Consider the following 18,170-nt stretch of genomic DNA (forward strand, 5'->3'; position numbering starts at 1 on the left):
GGTGTAGAGGTAAAGACATGTCCAACTGATGGTGACGCACGAGGTGGCCGAGGGGCGATGATGTGCACAACCGAGTGACGACGCGCGGGGCGGCCGAGTGGTGATGAGGTGACCAACCGATGGAGACGCGCGGGGCGGGCGAGTTGTGATGAGGTGACCAACCGATGGCGACGCGCGGGGCGGCCGAGTGGTGATGAGGTGACCAACCGAGTGACGACGCACGGAGCGGCCGAGTGGTGAAGATGCTCGAGGTGGACGAGTGAATGACTACGTGTCCAGCCAAGTGGTGACGCGCGGGGCGGCCGTGTGGTGAAGGCATGCACAACCAAGAGGCGACGCGCGGAGCGGCCAAGTGGTGAAGACGTGCACAACCGACTGGCGACGTGCGGGACGGCTGAGAGAGGATGCTCGAGGTGGCCGAGTGAAGGACTACGTGTCCATCCAAGTGGTGACGCGCGGGGCGGTCGTGTGGTGAAGGCATGCACAACTGAGAGGCGACGTGCGGAGCGGCCAAGTGGTGAAGACGTGCACAACCGAGTGGTGACGTGCGGGATGGCCGAGTGAGGATGCTCGAGGTGGCCGAGTGAAGGAATGCGTATCCAACCAAGTGGTGATGCACGGGGTGGCCGAGTGACGACGCGTGGCGTGGCCAGGTGACGACGCGCGGGGCAGCCGAGTGAAAGATTGCGTGTCCAGCCAAGTGGCTGAAATTGTCTTCGAAGGAGTTAACCAGATACTTTCGAAGCTAATGCAGTGATGAGGTTGATGTAGTGTGGTTGCGACGCAACAAGACCGGCGTGACAACTGAGTTTGAGTAGGAATGAAGATGGCGCGCAGAGCGTCCTGGGTGATTATAAAACTTGTCAAAGTGGCGGATTGAATGCGCTTGTTGAAGTGAAGGATCTGACTGGTGATGAAGTACTCGACCACTCAGGAGAGTGTCATTCCAAATGAGATGCAGTCCCCGAGTGCGGCGTAGCCCCCGAGCGTACTACAGGCTTCGACAATGGATATGTCGGAATACGAGAAATATAGTTTTGAATGGATGATTTGCAATTCATCGAGTCGGACTCGGGTAAAAATGAGGAGAAGCTTCCGAGTGATGCTTGAAAGAGGCAAACTCGCAAAGGAGTGAAGTGTGAAGTTTGATTATAAAAGGGACATATCTGTCTCATGCCTGACGAGGTCTATATTATTGATACGATGAAGAGGATTCCGCAGAGGGGTTGACCGGATGTATTTGAAGTCAACAGAGCGACAAGGTCGGTGTTGTGGTGCGCTGGGACCGGTATGGTGACCAAGTCCGAGCAGCGATGAAGTTGGCGCATAGGGCCGTCGAGTGATCGTGTAACTTGTGTAAAAAACGACACAAGCCAACGAAATAATTTCTCGAGGAAATTTGATGTGTGCTGAAATGATTTGTGTGAATAACACCCATAGACACCCGTTGGGAGTGCAAGGGGCTTGCTGGTTAACTAGCAAGAGTTTGAAAGAGCCAAGGATCCGTTTGAACTTGTCGAAGCGACGGACCCGATTGAACTCATTGGAATAATGGCTCAAATAAAACGAAAGTGTAGTGTTTCGACTAAGTTGCAGCCCCGGAGGACCGATGCAAACTCGAAATGAAGAACGACACATGGTGTTCATGAATGATGTATGCGAAAAAAATGGAAGTTGGACTCGGGAGTCACATAACCAGTACTAAGCAAGTATGAGAAAATAAGCAGCCGAGCGTAGAGGTACACTCGGTGGCGTGGCCTCCGAGTGAACGTGATGTGTGAATTATGGGACACTCGGGAGGACGGAAATAACAGAATGTAAAATGGCTTAGCTGTCTGAAGGCGCGTGAGTGGCCGAGTGGTGACGAGGCGATGGTGACAGTCGACCTTCATCTCGGTGTCTTTGCGGATAGGGATGGAGCACACATTATACTTGTGATGCAGCTCCTTGAGTTAGAGGTTTGCTCTTGTCTCAGTCAGATTTTGGTTACTTAGGCGAGTCCTTGGACTACAGCTAAGCCTCCGAGTGGGAGGTTTGCTCTTCACTCGGTAGGATTTTTTTTCAAACTTAGGCGAGTACCGGACTGCAGCTAAGCCCCCGAGTGGGAGGTTTGCTCTCCACTCGGTAGGATTTTTTTCAAACTTAGGCGAGTACTGGACTGCAGCTAAGCCCCCGAGTGGGAGGTTTGCTCTTCACTCGGTAGGATTTTTTCAAACTTAGGAGAGTACTGGACTGCAGCTAAGCCCCCGAGTGAGAGGCTGGCTCATCGCTCGGTAGGATTTTTCGAACTTAGGCGAAACAGATTCGCAGCTAAGCCCCCGAGTGAGAGGCTGGCTCATCACTCGGTAGGATTTTTCGAACTTAGGCGAAACAGATTCGCAGCTAAGCCCCCGAGTGAGAGGCTGACTCATCACTCGGTAGAATTTCTTGAACTTAGGCGAAACAGATTCGTAGCTAAGTCACCCACTGGGGGATTTTGCTTACAAGTATAAGCAACAACAATTATTTCAGAAGGAGACGGTAGCAGTCGACCTGCACATCGTCGTCTTTGCGGGTCAGCGATGGATCGTACGTTGTATTTGTGACGAAGCTCCTCAATGAGGAGGCGACAGTCGACCTGCCCCTTGTTACTGCAAAACAGGATGAAGTGCGTGTTGTATTTGTGGCGAAGCTCTCCAAAGAGGAGGCGGTAGTCGACCTGCCCCTTGTTGCTGCAAAGCAGGATGTGTTTCAAACTTAGGCGAGTGCTGGACTGCAGCTAAGTCCCCGAGTGGGAGGGCTACTTTCCTCTCGGTAGGATTTTTTCAAACTTAGACGAGTGCCTCACTGCAGCTAAGTCCTCAAGAGAGAGAACTTAGGCGAGTACTGGACTGCAGCTAAGCCCCCGAGTGGGAGGACTGCTCTCCACTCGATAGGATTTTTTCAAACTTAGGCGAGTGCCTGACTGCAGCTAAGCCCTCAAGAGAGAGAATTTAGGCGAGTACTGGACTGCAGCTAAGCCCCCAAGTGGGAGGACTGCTCTCCACTCGGTAGGATTTTTTCAAACTTAGGCGAGTGCCTGACTGCAGCTAAGCCCTCAAGAGAGAGAACTTAGGCGAGTACTGAACTGCAGCTAAGCCCCCGAGTGGGAGGACTGCTCTCCACTCGGTAGGATTTTTTCAAACTTAGGCGAGTGCCTGACTGCAGCTAAGCCCTCAAGAGAGAGAATTTAGGCGAGTACTGGACTGCAGCTAAGCCCCCAAGTGGGAGGACTGCTCTCCACTCGGTAGGATTTTTTCAAACTTAGGCGAGTGCCTGACTGCAGCTAAGCCCTCAAGAGAGAGAACTTAGGCGAGTACTGAACTGCAGCTAAGCCCCCGAGTGGGAGGACTGCTCTCCACTCGGTAGGATTTTTTCAAACTTAGGCGAGTGCCTGACTGCAGCTAAGCCCTCAAGAGAGAGAACTTAGGCGAGTACTCGATTGCAGTTAAGCCCCCAAGTGGGAGGACTGCTCTCCAATCGATAGGATTTTTTTAAACTTAGGCGAGTGTCTGACTGCAGCTAAGCCCTCAAGTGAGAGAACTTAGGCGAGTATTGGACTGCAGCTAAGCCCCCGAGTGGAAGGACTGCTCTCCACTCGGTAGGATTTTTCAAACTTAGGCGAAACGGATTCGCAGCTAAGTCACCTACTGGGGGATTTTGCTTACAAGTATAAGCAACAACAATTATTTCAGAAAAAACTGTTAAAATCTGTGTGGTGATGAGGTGACCAACCGATGGCGACGCGGGGGGCGGCCGAGTGGTGATGAGGTGACCAACCGATGGCGACGCGGGGGGCGGCCGAGTGGTGATGAGGTGACCAACCAACGGCGACGCGCGGGGCGGCCGAGTGGTGATGAGGTGACCAACCGACGGCGACGCGCGGGGCGGCCGAGTGGTGATGAGGTGACCAACCGACGGCGACGCGCTGGGCGGCCGAGTGGTGATGAGGTGACCAACCGATGGCGACGCGCGGGGCGGCCGAGTGGTTATGAGGTGACCAACCTATGGCGACGCGCGGGGCGGCCGAGTGGTTATGAGGTGACCAACCTAGTGGCGACACGCGGGGCGGCCGAGTGGTTATGAGGTGACCAACCGATGGCGACGCGCGGGGCGGCCGAGTGGTGATGAGGTGACCAACCGACGGCGACGCGCGGGGCGGCCGAGTGGTGATGAGGTGACCAACCGACGGCGACGCGCGGGGCGGCCGAGTGATGATGAGGTGACCAACCGATGGCGACGCGCGGGGCGGCCGAGTGGTGATGAGGTGACCAACCGGGTGGCGATGCGCGGGGCGGCCGTGTGGTTATGAGGTGACCAACCTAGTGGCGACGCGTGGGGCGGCTGAGTGGTTATGAGATGACCAACCTATGGCGACGCGCGGGACGGTGGTTCAAATAGACGCGTCCCGCGAAATGAGGATGCGCGGGCGTCCGACTGAAGTAGACGCATGCCGTGCAGCGGCGATGCGCGGGGTGTCCGTGTGATGTAGACGCTACTCCCGTGGAGTAGCGACACGCGGAGCGTCCGAGTGAGTAGACGCGTCCGGGCAAAATAGACGCGTCCTGCGAAGTGATGACGCGTGGGTAACCGAGTGTCGAGGACGCGTCCAACCAAATGGCACCGCGTGAGACGGTCGAGTTGGGCATGTCGTCGAGGAGGTGTCCGACCGAGTGAGAATACACGAATGATCAAGTGCCTGCACGTTAGTCGCCTGAACGTCTCCAAAAAAACGATGCGTGCCCGAGTGTTACATATGTCGAGTGTAGACGTGCACTTGTCCGAGCGTATCAAAGTACCCACTCGGAGTAGCGGACCGGGTGGGCCAGCTTGAAGTCAACGTAAGCTGCGTGTGCGCTGGAGGCTGGTGCAGGTGGCTGCGGAAAAGAATTAATCAACGCACCTTGTTTGAATGGCTGATTAATGAGGCAGCCAATTAATCCGGCGTTGAAGATTCCTTCCATTTTCAAATATCCCTGCATGCAGTTAATTGATGGAAGAAACAGCCCACGTCCTGACCACGTAGGAGTACGCAGAATCTGCATGTAAGAGGCATTAATTAGCGCTAATTAAGCCAAAGGCGTTACCGTTCGTGCATTGAAGGAGTTGTCCCCATGTCCAACGCATTGAAGGCATTGCCCTAAGTCCAGAATCTGCATGCAAATGGCGTCCGAAATTGAAGCATTGCATGCTATGGGTGTTTCCTTTTCCCACAGGCAGCCCGGGCGTAGGATCCCCGTGTCGTGGAGGCCGCCAGTGGGCAGGCCGGCAGGCGCCCGGTCGGAGGAGCTTCGCGCTGCCGGGCAGGTTCGTGTCTCTTTGCCGAGCGGCAAGGGAGGAATCTCCCGTCCCCGGTCGGTCGTATGCCTCCACAGTGCGGACACCGTCGTTGAGCAGGTGATCGGCTGGGGATGCCCGGTGGCGTGGAGGCCGTCGGCGGGAAGTTGATCGGGCGGAGAAGCTCCGCGCTGCCGGCCAGGTTCGTGCCTCTGCGGAGCGGAAAGGGAGGAGTCTCGCGTCGCCGGTCGAGCCTATGCCTGCACGGCGCGGACGCCGCCGTCAAGCTGGTGATCGGCTGGGGAAGCCCCGTGACATGGAGGCCGCCGGCGGGCAGTCGACCGGGCAGAGGAGCCTTGCGCTGCCGGCGAGGCGGGCGCCTCCACAGCATGGAAACCGTCGTCGGGCAAGCGAACGGGCGGAGGAGCCTTGCGGCGCTGAATAAGGATGAATTATCTCTCCTTCTTTTTTGTTTAATGATTGATCACGCTTTGGTGATGTCTACAGGAAAAAAGATCAACCCATTGTTAGATAATTAATTCAAAGAAAGACTAGATCAAATAGATACTTCCCTGAACCTTGTGTTTGTACTAATGGCGCGATGCCCAGAATTCCAGCAAGCCAATCGTTCAGCTGTTGCCGAAAATAAATGGAAAAAACCATTTGCACCATGGCTCGATAGACGCCATGCCCCACGGTGGGCGCCAACTGTCGTGGTAACGATTCCGACAATAAGAGAGGGGTAGGATAAAGGAGCATGATCTATCGAGATGCATATGGGTGACACGGTGGTTTTAGCGAGTTCGGGCCTCCCACGGTGGAGATAACAACCCTACGTCTCGTGCTCCGGAGAGGCTTTGTTTTATCTTAGTATGTATCCGGAGATTACAATGAGAGAGGAACGGATCCCCGTAGTCCTGAGACTAATGGTGAAAAAGAGAGAGAGAGATGGAAAAAGAGAGCCCCCTCGTCTAGTGGTGGGGGTGGCTTATATAGAGTGCGCCACCCCTCACCTCCTATGTTACAAAGTGGGGCATGAATGCCATAATACCAGCCCACTACCAAGCCCTCACTATGAGAATGATGCCGACTGCTTTGCTGTCTGCTGGTCTTCGTATATCCGAGTGAGTCGTACGGTCGAGTGGATGGTATGCTGCTTGGTCGAGTGGATAGTATGCTGCTTGTCCGAGTGGATAGTATGCCTGTATAAAATTTATCTGGACCCACATGTTGTGTGGACCCCATGCTTTATGATATTTCGACCATTCGTGGGCCTACCTATTATGTGTATCCCCAACAATGAGCGCTCTGTTTAGATCGTCGAAGTTTGCTCCTGCTAGATCATAGAATTTCTAGAAAACTGCCATAATGTCATGCTTGATGGTGTTCCAACAAGCCCTGAAGAAACGCTCGGTGAAGCCGTCCGGTCCAGGCGCTTTTTCCGCCGGTGAGGCCTGAATTGCCGCCCATACCTCATGTTTGGTGAAAGGTAGATCGAGGCCCGTCATGTCGACTACCGACAAGTGCAGTTCGTCCCAGTTTAGGGTGCAGTTGCGCTGCCGGCTCCTTCCCAAAATCTCTATAAAGTGATCACGCGAGGCCGATGCCTTCTCCTGTTGTTCAGTAATGACAGTGTTGCCCACCCTGATCGAATGAATGTAGTTCTTCCTCCTTCTTGCTCTGATTTTTGCGTGGAAAAACTTTGAGTTTGCGTCGCCAGCCCTGAGCCACATGATCCTGGATGCTTGTCGCTTTCTGGCTCTCTCGATTGCGGCCAGTCCAATCACCTTGAGTTTAAGTTGTTTGCGTAGCACACGCTCCGGCTCCGTCAGATGTCTGGTCTCTTGCGCCAGGTCCAACTGTAATATCACCGTGTTTGCGATGTGGAACTGCATCTTGGCGCCTCCAAAGAGCGATCTGCTCCAGATTTTCAGGTCAGCCCCTGTCCTCTGTAGTTTCCTGCCGATGCGTATGAACGGGCAGTCGTGGTTGACTGGCCAATCCCAGGCGTGCTGCACTGTCTCATGGAAGTGTGGGAATTGCGGCCAAAAGCTTTCAAACCTGAACCTTGCTTTCCTAACTGGCGGCGCACCGTTGGCTAACAGCAGGGGGCAGTGATCGGAGAAGGACGTGGAAGCCGTTGTAAGCAACACGTCGGGGAACATGTCTTCCCATGCCAAGTTGCAAAATACCTTGTCAATGCTGCATAAAGTAGGCTCGTCTCGCTCATTACTCCAAGTGAATCGCCTGTTCTTGCACTTGACTTCTCTGACCCCTGCATAGTCGATTGCCCGGCGAAAACGGCCCATCATCCTTCTATTGATCAGTCCATTGCTTTTGTCGCTGGCCTGGTAAATCATGTTGAAGTCGCCATTAAGCATCCAAGGTTCAGACGGGGGAGGGGCCGCGCTGGCAAGTTCAGAAAGGAAGTTTTCTTTCTGATCGTCCTCTGTCGGCCCGTAGACGGTTGTCATCCAAAAGAAATCGTAGCTGCCGACGAACTGGACCCTAACCGTGATGGAGAAAATAGCGATCATGTGCGAGACTATGTCAACCACCTGCTTATCCCAAAAATTTGCGGCACCGCCTCTAGTGCCTGTCGCGGGCAGCACCACACAGCCCTGAAGTGAAGGCCCCCCTACTTCTACTGCTAGTTGTGAAGACCAGGATTCGATCTTTGTTTCCTGTAGATTTAGGATCGTGATTTTGTTAGCGTGAGCCACTTCACTGACGGCCGAACGCTTTGCAGGGGAGTTTAGGCCCCGCACGTTCCAGGACATGATTCTGAAGTTCGTATCAATCATGGGGACAGGGGATTTCTCTTCGTCGACTAACATAGCTACTGAAGGTAAAAACGAGCACACAAGCCTTACAATCCTGCTGGGAACGACACCAGCCACCAATAGACCCCAAACTCCGGCGTCGCCTAACTACTACCTTACACTGGGCACGACACATTGGAATAAAACCTAACTCAAACTGGTTTAAGACCAGCCGTCGACGAAGACTACGATGAAGAACTAGCATGATCACAGCACTGATGCATCCTCGTCGCTCCCTCCAGCCATGCCCGCAGCAATCTTCAGAGCTTCGCAGTCCAGGCCTGTGAGCTTGGCAATGGCAGCGATGTCTTTTATAGAGAGGGGCTCCTGGAAACGCCTGAGGAGATCAGCAGCAGCCTTTGGTGTCATCTTGTCTTTAGGCCCAAGCCCGCCAAGCTCCTGGACGAGGCGCATCGCCGCCCTCTGCGCCACCGGGACGGGGGAGGCCGCTGCTGCCTGCCTAGCACTGCGGCATGTTGGGACCGAGGTGGCCCGCACCTTGGGTGGAGCAGAGGGCCGTGGCCGCACCGGAGGGCTGGGCAGCACTGCCTGGGGCACCGGAGCGAAGAGCTCCAGCGCACCACAGTTGTCGCCGTCCGTTGGCCCCGGAGGGCCGTGGGCAGGCGCTCCTCCAAGCTGCAGGCTGTCGACCCTGTGGGTGATCGCTTCAACGTGGAATCCCACCGCGGCCGCTGCCGGCGAGCAGACACAGGGGCTGGATAGCGGGACCGAAAGGTCGGCGATGCACGGAAGGATGTCGTCGTCTTCGTGGAACTCCTCCATCACACCAGAGCGCGTGCGAGCATGCGGGGGTGAGTGTCCACCATCTTCAAAGGCCAGCGGGGAGTTGAGGGCGTCGATCATGGCGTTCCCGATCTCAAGCTGCATGACATCTGTGCGCGGCGGGGGGGGGGGGGGGGGGAGAGCGCGACCACCAGGGAAGGAAAAGAAGGCGGCCACGGGGTCCGTCTCCAGGGCTTCTCCGCGCGTGGCCACCGGCTTCTGGAGGAGGGGAAGCGGCAGGGTGGCCCGAAGCGGCATCGCCACAGTCGCCGCCTTGCTTTTGGCGTGTCCCCGCTCCTGATCGCCGTGCCTCCTGCCCGCCGGAGTCCTGCTGCGCCGCCTTGGTGCCGCCTCGATGACGTCAGTGGATTTTCCCCTGGCATGGCAAGAGGTGCCCAGGAGCATGTCACGCCACGAGCGCCGCTGCTCGCCGGAGTCATCGTCGTCGTGGTTGCGCCGGATCGGCCGAGGAGCCAACCGGCAAGCAGCGGTGGCCAGCCAAGCCTCTGGGCGGCGAGCTTGCGCCTGGCCATCTTCGACACCACCCGTCGAGGAGCCGGGCTCGACGACGCGGGGGTAGGGGCGGTTGTCGTCGTCATCGGAGGAGGGGATCCCGCTCTGGCCCGAGTGCGAAGAGCGAGGCGAGAGCGGGGTCCAGTCTTCAACTCGGTCTACGTGTATCAGCAGATCATAGCGGCGCACGCCCGGCGGTGGGGGGACGCGGCGGTCCGGCGGGGAGTAGCCATTTCTTTTGAGTTGGGAGTTCGGCAGGTTGATTCTCTTTCCCCATGTCTTTTCATTTTGGCTGCCGATGTCTTGCAGTGTATGTGTGCCAGAGAGTTCAACAATGGCTAGCTAATCCACCAGTTGGAAAGACACGGCCCGTTCCCGGTGCTGAAATGTGCAGATGGCACGCTGCTACTTCATCATGGCACCACTGACCAAGCACATATGATCAAGCACATCTTAATAACAGGCTTCCCGGACTTCTCGGAACTGGAAATTAATTGTCACAAAGCATGCTCGTTTCAATCAAATATTGAAAACATGACGGCGGATGAGATCGTGGACATTTTGGGTTGCCCTATAAGCTCTCTGCCATGCACCTACCTCGGAGTTCCGATCTCCACTAACAAAATTCCACAACATTTGCTCCGACCCATCATCCAAAATATTGACAGGGTATTACCAGGATGGATGACGAACCTTCTCTCATGTGGTGGCCGGCTACAGATGGTTGATGCCGTTTTACCAGCGATCGCTGAATATTTCATATCCTGCATGATGCTGTCTGAAGAGAGTGTCGAAAAAATTGACAAGCTGTGTCGGTCGGTCCTCTGGAAAAATTCTAATGGGAGTCATTGCCTTGTGGCATGCGATTATATGATCTTACCCAATGAGAGTGGCGGTTTGGGCGTCCGCAATCTAGTGGCACACAACTCTGCAATGTTGTGCAAGCTAATGAACCTCGTTTTGCAGGGCAGCAGTATTCCATGTTGGGATTGGCTTCAAGCTTCATGCGATCGCCCTTTCAACCCTGCTAAGCATAAACTGGATACTGTTGCTTGGGAGGACTCTCAAGTTAGTGATTCTGGTGGTCATGGATGCCACGCATTGTGCACCAGTTGACGGCTCTAACATATCATTCTGCCTCGACTGTTTGTATTCTGCTGATCTGCTCTTCTCATTCGCCATAGACAAATGCAGCTCATTGAAATCTCAGTTTGCTAACAACTCCTGGCCCATTATTAAGCTTAAGCCAGTACTTCGCAACAATGGATGGTTGTGTGCATCTTGCAATTATACATACATACATACATACTCCCCTGAACCTATTTTTAATCTGTTCTTGTGTAGGCTTCATGCATACATACTCGCATTGTCCTCCTTTTGTCCCCACCCTCCCTTTTCGAGAAAGTCTGTGTTTCAGAGAGAGAGAAGGGCGAGAGAAGTAGGTTCTGATACGGCCATGGTACCAGTGACTGATGATACTATTCAAGCTGAGCTAGTTACAGAATTAAGCCATGAAAAAGTTACAGCAAATAATGAAGTGCATGCATCCATATTTCATCAAGGAAAGGATGGTAACTTGCGTCAGTTGTGTGGACCGAGAGTTAATTCTATAATTAACAGACCAAAGACCAATGACGCGGTGCATGCATTAGATTCAAGAGATGTTCTGCACGGTCCTGCACACATAATACAACCAGATTTGGACTATAAAAAATGGGACGCTGGGGAGGATTAACATGGCCCAACAAGTCAAGAGATCAAGGTAGTTTCCAGAACAAAATTCAAAGGAAATTGTATCATTCTATTCGGCCGCATTACAGAAAAATATCGGAGATTAATAAGGAGCCAACACTACCTTTGGTCGAGCCCAATTTCCGTACGCCTCCAAGTTGGCTTTCTCGACGGCGCGTATGTACGTGACATGCTGATTCACATGCGTGCACAGTTAATTAAGTTATTATAATATTATAGGTAGGTTCACGTTGTTTGGCTTGTTAGGATTCTTTCCATTCTAAATATTTCCTTATCCCTAGTTTACTTGGGAATCACGTGAGACTTGGTTTAGGCGAGGTCTGTTTGATGTTAAAAGGCATGGCTTCGGCCAGGGAGAGATTTGAGTTTTTGGGAGTTTATTTGTGAGACAGGAATAACACAGTAAAACGTCCAGGTTTTGGGCGGCTATATCTTGTATATCATCTGAGATTTTCCCATCGTGGAAATTTCCTAGCGACGGAGGGTTGATCATCAATATCGACGCCTACGTGTTGATCCGAGGGGATCATTATTTTTGTTCGTGTATTTTTGTACACGGGTGAAAATTATTCTTGGAGGTTGCAAGGAGGAACAGGGAGACGGACTGCTCATCAAACATCGCCGTGAAAGATCAGGCCATCTACACGCGCGAATTAGCATCTCGCTAGTTTGTGCCTCATCAGGTTCCTTCGTGGTTCCTCATCCCTAGAGAGAGAATTTCGTGATTCTCCCTTTGAGTGCTCTAGTACTGTGCCCCTAGTTTCTTCCCCTCTCTCTCTCTCTCTGTGGCTCTGCATCCCTCTCTCTGTTTCTCCCCGCCTTTGCTTCACCAGCACTTCAGAATGATGTGGTCTTTCAAAAAACTTTTTTTGGTGAATACGCTTGAGAGCGTATCTTTTCATTGATAGGAAGAAAAAGAGAGAATACAAGGGGGGGGGGGGGTGATCAGTGTCTAGTGCGCAGGCAAGACAGGGAGCAGGGAGCAGTGATGACAGGCTGCTCAGCCCGGATACATGGCTAAGGACCTATGCCAGCAGCGCATTTAAACCGTGAGCTCCAGCCCTAGCCCAGGAACGTGCGTCGTTCTGGATAAGCTCAAGAAGCCGGGAGGTGGTTGCGCTGCTTCTAGATAGACCAAGCCGTCAGGGTTGCGAGGGTGGCAAGCCCCTTGCGGTGCCCTGTGGGGGAGCTCATGATCATCGAGGAGCACCAAGGGAGGAACTCTTCGGGACCGGACGGAGGAGGGACGGTGGCGCGCACCCAAGATAGGACATCATGCCAAATCTGCCTGGAGAAGGGGCAGGCGATGATAATATGTTGCATGGTCTCAGTGTCCTGGTCGCAAAGAGCACATCTGTGGTTGTGGGGGAGACCGTGGCGAGCCAGTCTATCGGCAGTCCAGCAGCGGTCAAGGTCAGCCAGCCAGGTGAACATCTTAACTCGTAGGGGGCCCAACACTTCCAGGCGAGGCGCCAAAATGGGGCGGATGTGTCGCCGACAAAGAGGGCTCGATAGCATGATCTGGCGGAGTACTTCCCATCCGCAGTCCAGCGCCAGACAAGGCGGTCTGGGAGGCAGAAAGGTGAAGGTGAAGGAATCTAGTCCAGAGTTGGACGTACTCCACCAGCGCAGTGGGCGTGAGCGCGCCACGCAGGTCCGCGATCCAGCAGCGGTCCTGAAGCCCATCTGCCACGGTGCGCTTGTGTCACCGACGGGGGACCAAGGGGAGGAGGGCAGGGGCGATGTCCGCAATGGCCATGCCATCAATCCATGCATCAGTCCAGAAACGGCAAGACCTTCCATCCCCGAGAACCCAAGTAGTGGATGCGCGGAAGATGGAGGAGTCAGCATTAGAGGGCAAGTGCAGGTGTGCCCACGGTCTGGCCGGGTCGGTGCGCTGCAGCCACAGCCAGCGCACGCGGAGGGAGATCCCTTGCCGATGGAGGTCCGGAATGCCGAGGCCGCCCAGATGGAGGGGGCGGCAGACGCGCTGCCAGCTGACTGGCCTGTGGCCAATGCGGGTCTCCTTATTGCCATGCCAGAGGAAAATTCGCGGATCGTTCAGTTCACTTGCTTGAGAATCGTCGGGCAGAGAGCGATGACAACCATGATGTGGGAGGGGATCGCGCACAGCACGTGGCGGACGAGGGCGAGACGCTCGCCGCGGGACAGGAGCATCGCACGCCAGGAGGAAAGTTTCTTGGCCAGCTTCTCAACAATCGGCCGGAGCGACGAGGCGGACGGCTTCCGGAGCGAGAGGGGAATGCCCAAGTAGGTGATAGGGAAGTCCATGACAGTGCAAGCTAGCTCGCACGCGATGGAAGCTCGCGTGGGGTCATCGCAGCGGATCGGGGTTGCCGAACACTTGGCAAAGTTCGTGCAGAGCCCGGAAGCCTCGCCAAAGACACGAAGCAGCTCCCGAATGACCCGGAGATCACGGGTCGAGGGGTGGCAAAATATGATCACGTCGTTGGCATAGAGAGAGATGCTCGAAGAGGCGTGCTGAGTGGTGAGTCGCTAAAGGAGGCCGCTGCGGTGGGCATGGAGAAGGAGGGAGTTGAGAGCATCAATGGCAATTGTAAACAGCATCGGGGACACGGGATCGCCTTGCCGCAGCCCGCAAGCGTGGGCGATGGGAGGGCCGGGGGATCCATTGATGAGGACGCGCGTGCTGGACGTGGAGAGCAAGATGGCAATCCACTCGATCCACCGCCGACCGAAGCCTAGGTGGCGGAGCACATCAAGGAGGAAAGCCCAAGATACCGTATCAAATGTACGTGCAATGTCGAGCTCGAGGAGGACACGAGGCACGCGGAGGTTATGAAGCTGGCGGGCGGTCTGCTGGACCAGCATAAAATTGTCATGCACGCACCGCCCTGCGATGAATGCACTTTGGTTGGAGGAGACGAGCTGGCCCAGGCGAGGAGCAAGGCGAAGCGAGAGGACTTTGGCGATGAGCTTCGCGATCAGGTGGATTAGGCTGATGGGGCGGTAGTCCGAGAGAGAGGAGGCGTCCGGCTTCTTCGGGATCAGCGTGATAAGGGCTTCATTGAGGCGCTGGAGGCTGCGCCCGTTCATGGTGTAGAACTTGTCGAACACCTTGCAGACGTCGGCTCTGACTGTATCCCAGCACGCCACAAGGAATTCGGCCGTGAATCCATCGGGGCCCGGGGCTTTTCCACGGGGGAGTGCCTTGACCGCAGTCCAGATTTCTTCCTCGGAGAAAGGCAGCTCAAGCTCCTCGAGATCAAAGGAGCGGTCGTCGATCTGTTGCAGGTCGAGGGAGAAATCATGGGGTCTTGGAGTGCCAAGGAGCGAGGAGAAGTGGTGGTATGCCGCCTTGGCCATATCTTGCTCAGTGACCGTAGCGCCCTCATGCTGAAGGGAGAGGATGCGGTTCTTCTGGTGCCTGTGGGCCGCGTGGATTTTGAAGAAGGCGGTGTTAGTCTCGCCCTCTTTAAGCCAGCCAAACCGCGCCCACTCACGAGCGATGGATCTCTCGAGCGAAGCAAGTCCAAGGTAGGCACGCTTGAGGCTGCGTCGAAGCCAGACCTCAAAGGGGGAAAGAGCCCGAATGTCCTGGGCAGCGCGGAGGCGGGCAATAAGCTCCCGCGCAATCATAAGTTGCAGGGAGACGTGGCCATGAGTGCGCGCGCCCCAACTATGGAGACGGCGAGCCGTGATCTTGAGGCAGAGGTAAATGCGCCGGAAAGGGTCCGGGTCGTGGACGGAGCCCCAAGCAGCCGCCACCGTGTCCTGAAAGCCTTCAAGTTTGATCCAAAACCGCTCAAAGTGGAAGCGTCTCGGGCCAGCAGAGCGCGGAGTGCAGTCGAGGAAAAGCGGGCAGTGGTCGGACACCGTCGTGGCAAGGCAGCGGAGAATAGCATGAGGCTGTGTGAGATCCCACTCGGAGGTGCAAAGAAAGCGGTCGTTACACACAAGCGTGGGCGAGTCCCTCTCATTAGACCAGGTGTAGAGGTGGCCGTGCATGTAGACGTCGCGCAGCTCCGTATCAGCAATGAAGCGACGGAAACGGTTGGAAGTGCGCCTGTTTATCCTCCTGTTACTTTTGTTACTGGATGAGGAAATGAGGTTGAAGTCACCGCCGTGGAGCCAGGGGCCAGCGCAAGAGTCGCGGGTATCTTGCAGGTCCTCGAGGAAAATTTTAGAATGATGTATTCCTGTATTGTACAGTACACCTGATCTTTTCTGATATGGTTTCTTTGCCTGGTCTTTAATGTGGCCAGATGAGAATGCGTCCGTTTTCGTGATGATTATTGCTGCTACACAGCTATGGTCTTCGATTCTTTTTTTGCTGCGACCGTTGTGATGTTCTTTTCTTTTTTACCCAAGATTTCATGGTCTGCTCCTTCTGTTCTTACGATGCAGTGGCCGTGCATCTTGCAATTCCACAAAAATAAAATGTATTTGCAAGAAATGTAAAACTAGTAAAGTAACAATAAAAGGGTGACTAGAACTTAACAAAAGTAACTTAAATCACAAAGGTGATTGAAACTTAACAAAAAATATATACCGAAACTCAACTGGGCACGTAAAAAAAGACTGAAACTTCAAATGCTTAAAAATAAGGAGAGTTAGTTAATATAGTTATGCGTCCTTCACCTATAAGTAAAAGAAGAAGAGATTGTGCTTCTTTAAATTCATCCATCAACCATCATCTGCCGGATAGTTAACTAGCGATGATTTTCACCAATATTCAGTTGTTGAAGGCATTTGTGTTGCAGTTATGCACCCTCGCCCTCACCACTGAATTGATAAATAACCGGCACTAGTGGTGCTACAAATTTCATAAGAATAAGAAAAGTGTTCTACGTTGTTAGTTGTGCAAGCATGGGGAAGACATCCATGGAAGTTGATGCAAAGTTGACATACTGAGACCACAAGAATACATGGGAGTGGGAGGTAGTAGGAAACTCAATTTGTGGTCAACAAGGATATTGTCAGATGCTATCAGAGAGCTTTGTACCAATAGCCAACCAACTCGGGCTGCGTAGGATGCTGGAACAAGCTTTGTATACCGCTGTCGTGGCAGCCCAAATACCCTGCCATGACAGCCATTTCAGCCGCCACGGTAGCCGAGAAGCTAGCGCACATACAAATCATATTCTCCTGGATCAGCTAACCCATCTCCCACACCTCATCTGCTGATAGTTAGGATTATGTTAAGCCGATCCATGAGCTGTTGTAACTTGCATAAATTTCCTGAAATTGAATATATCAAGTTGCCACATAGACTCTTCTCCCTCGATTTCTTTCATGGTATCAGATATTCATTACTGATCCACAGCCACGCTTCCGCACCTCCCACTCGCCATGCCCTCGCGCGCTTAGTTCCTCCCACTCCGGGGATTTCAATCCCTTTGTCGTCCTTGAGCCGGCCACCGCCGCCAACCTCTGGCATGTGCACACTCAGGATCACGTGCCAATCACCCTCAATCTTTACAAGCCCCCCTTCTCCACCTGGCGGACGTACTTCTTGCTGAAATTCTGCTAATTCCAGATCCATGACCATGTCGACGGCTCCGTCGGCGCCTGATGCATGCCAATGTGAACTGGATGGCGGTGGATGCCACCATGGGAAAAATTTCCATGTAAGCGGGCTAAGTACTTGCGGCTCGAGGTACAATGAAACATCATTTATTTCCATCAGAACAGTAGGCTCGAGGAAGTTAGCAAGATCCCATTATTTAGGTAAAGACTCCACGAAAGAAACGGTTCTGGTTCATGAAGTAGGAATCACTGAGCGGGCCGTGAAGCTTTGCGCCTTTTTGCTGAAGATGCCGACTCGAAGTAGGAATCACTAAGCGGACCGTGCAGCTTTGCACGTTTTTGCTGAAGATAGCGACTTGATCTCTGGATCGGTTTGCTTCATTTTTTGTAGCAAATGATCTTTACAAATATCATTAAGCAAGTAGAGAAAATATCTCTTAAACATGTAATGGAATCCTATAATGTTTATAAAACAAAATACTAATTATGTTCAGTGAATTTGAAGTACTCACAAATGAAAATTAAATCACAAGGGATGAAAATCTAATTAAGACGACTAACGTCTGAACCTGTATTGCAGGCAATCAAATCACATCATATGTATGGTGTATGTATTTTCTAGTGCCAAATGCTTGTTGTAGCACACTTTCGGTGATCGTCACAACTTTCATCATGATCTCCTAGCGCATCCAAGCAAAACTTGTTACAAACCTCTCTATTAAAAATTGTTGGAAAACTCCATACTCCGATAGTCATTCCATCAGTCTGGTCTTGCACGGTGGATCTGGATCTCTCCATACAATGATCTCTATTCTTATTTTTTATTTCCTTTTTTAGATTTCAACTTCTCGATTAGTACTCCAGGTATGGCTCATATCGTAGTCGAGAGACCATGCGGCTTCATCCATCCACATGTTCTAGCCTATGTTCAATGCCAAATGTCCATCCGTCAAGTGTGCCCAACGAAGGTCCATCAATAGGGAGCAACCCCCAATCAAAATCTTCATAGATTGCCTATTTTTATGATCCATCGATCAAAAATAGTAGACCAAATGTTCATGTATCTGAATGCATATTTTCCTTGCGTTCTTGATGCGTAGGAGGCACAGTGAATTTCACAACATCCAGGAGTCACAAAGGATCATGTATCTATGAGCGTGAAATGTATCTACAAGAGACCACCACACCAGTGCAATCACGCTGGATAAAAGTTTGGTCATTGACTATCATCAGGGAAATGAATACTAACAAAATCTGGTAGAGCTTTTCAGACAAATGTACCACCTTTTATTTTCTTGCTGAAAATAAATAATTGTGTTCAACCATTATGCACTTAATAAGAGAGAATTAAATCATTAAGCTTAACCTTTTCTTGAAGAAGGAAAGCATCATTACTACCAGCCTCAGCATCAAGGAATGATCCTGACAACCACCAAATAGATAAATCAGCACAACACAAATTAGCCGCAACTAATATATCCAAAGGCTCTACTT

General features: G+C 52.9%; 2 protein-coding genes across 2 annotated transcripts in view; one reads left to right on the plus strand and one right to left on the minus strand.

Annotated features, from left to right (window-relative positions):
• The window catches only part of LOC125521439 (uncharacterized), a 19,520-nt gene extending 7,514 nt beyond the window's left edge, over positions 1 to 12,006 (plus strand). Inside the window, exon 3 of the mRNA XM_048686492.2 lies at positions 10,380 to 12,006. Within this exon, the coding sequence (XP_048542449.1) occupies positions 10,380 to 11,148 (769 nt within the window). The 3' untranslated portion in view covers positions 11,149 to 12,006. The remainder of the gene's footprint in view (positions 1 to 10,379) is intronic.
• Positions 8,231 to 10,049, minus strand: LOC147960784 (uncharacterized). Its single transcript, XM_087537506.1, has 2 exons — positions 10,011 to 10,049; positions 8,231 to 9,755 (listed from the first exon to the last, which is right to left on the minus strand). Exons 1-2 carry the CDS (start codon positions 10,047 to 10,049, stop codon positions 8,325 to 8,327), a joined length of 1,470 nt encoding a protein of 489 aa, XP_087393632.1. The 3' UTR covers positions 8,231 to 8,324.
• Positions 12,007 to 18,170: the final 6,164 nt, after the last annotated feature.

This window comes from Triticum urartu, chromosome 7A (genome assembly GCF_056163025.1).
Source record: "Triticum urartu cultivar PI428250 chromosome 7A, HENAU_Tu73, whole genome shotgun sequence".
Lineage (NCBI taxonomy): Eukaryota > Viridiplantae > Streptophyta > Magnoliopsida > Poales > Poaceae > Triticum > Triticum urartu.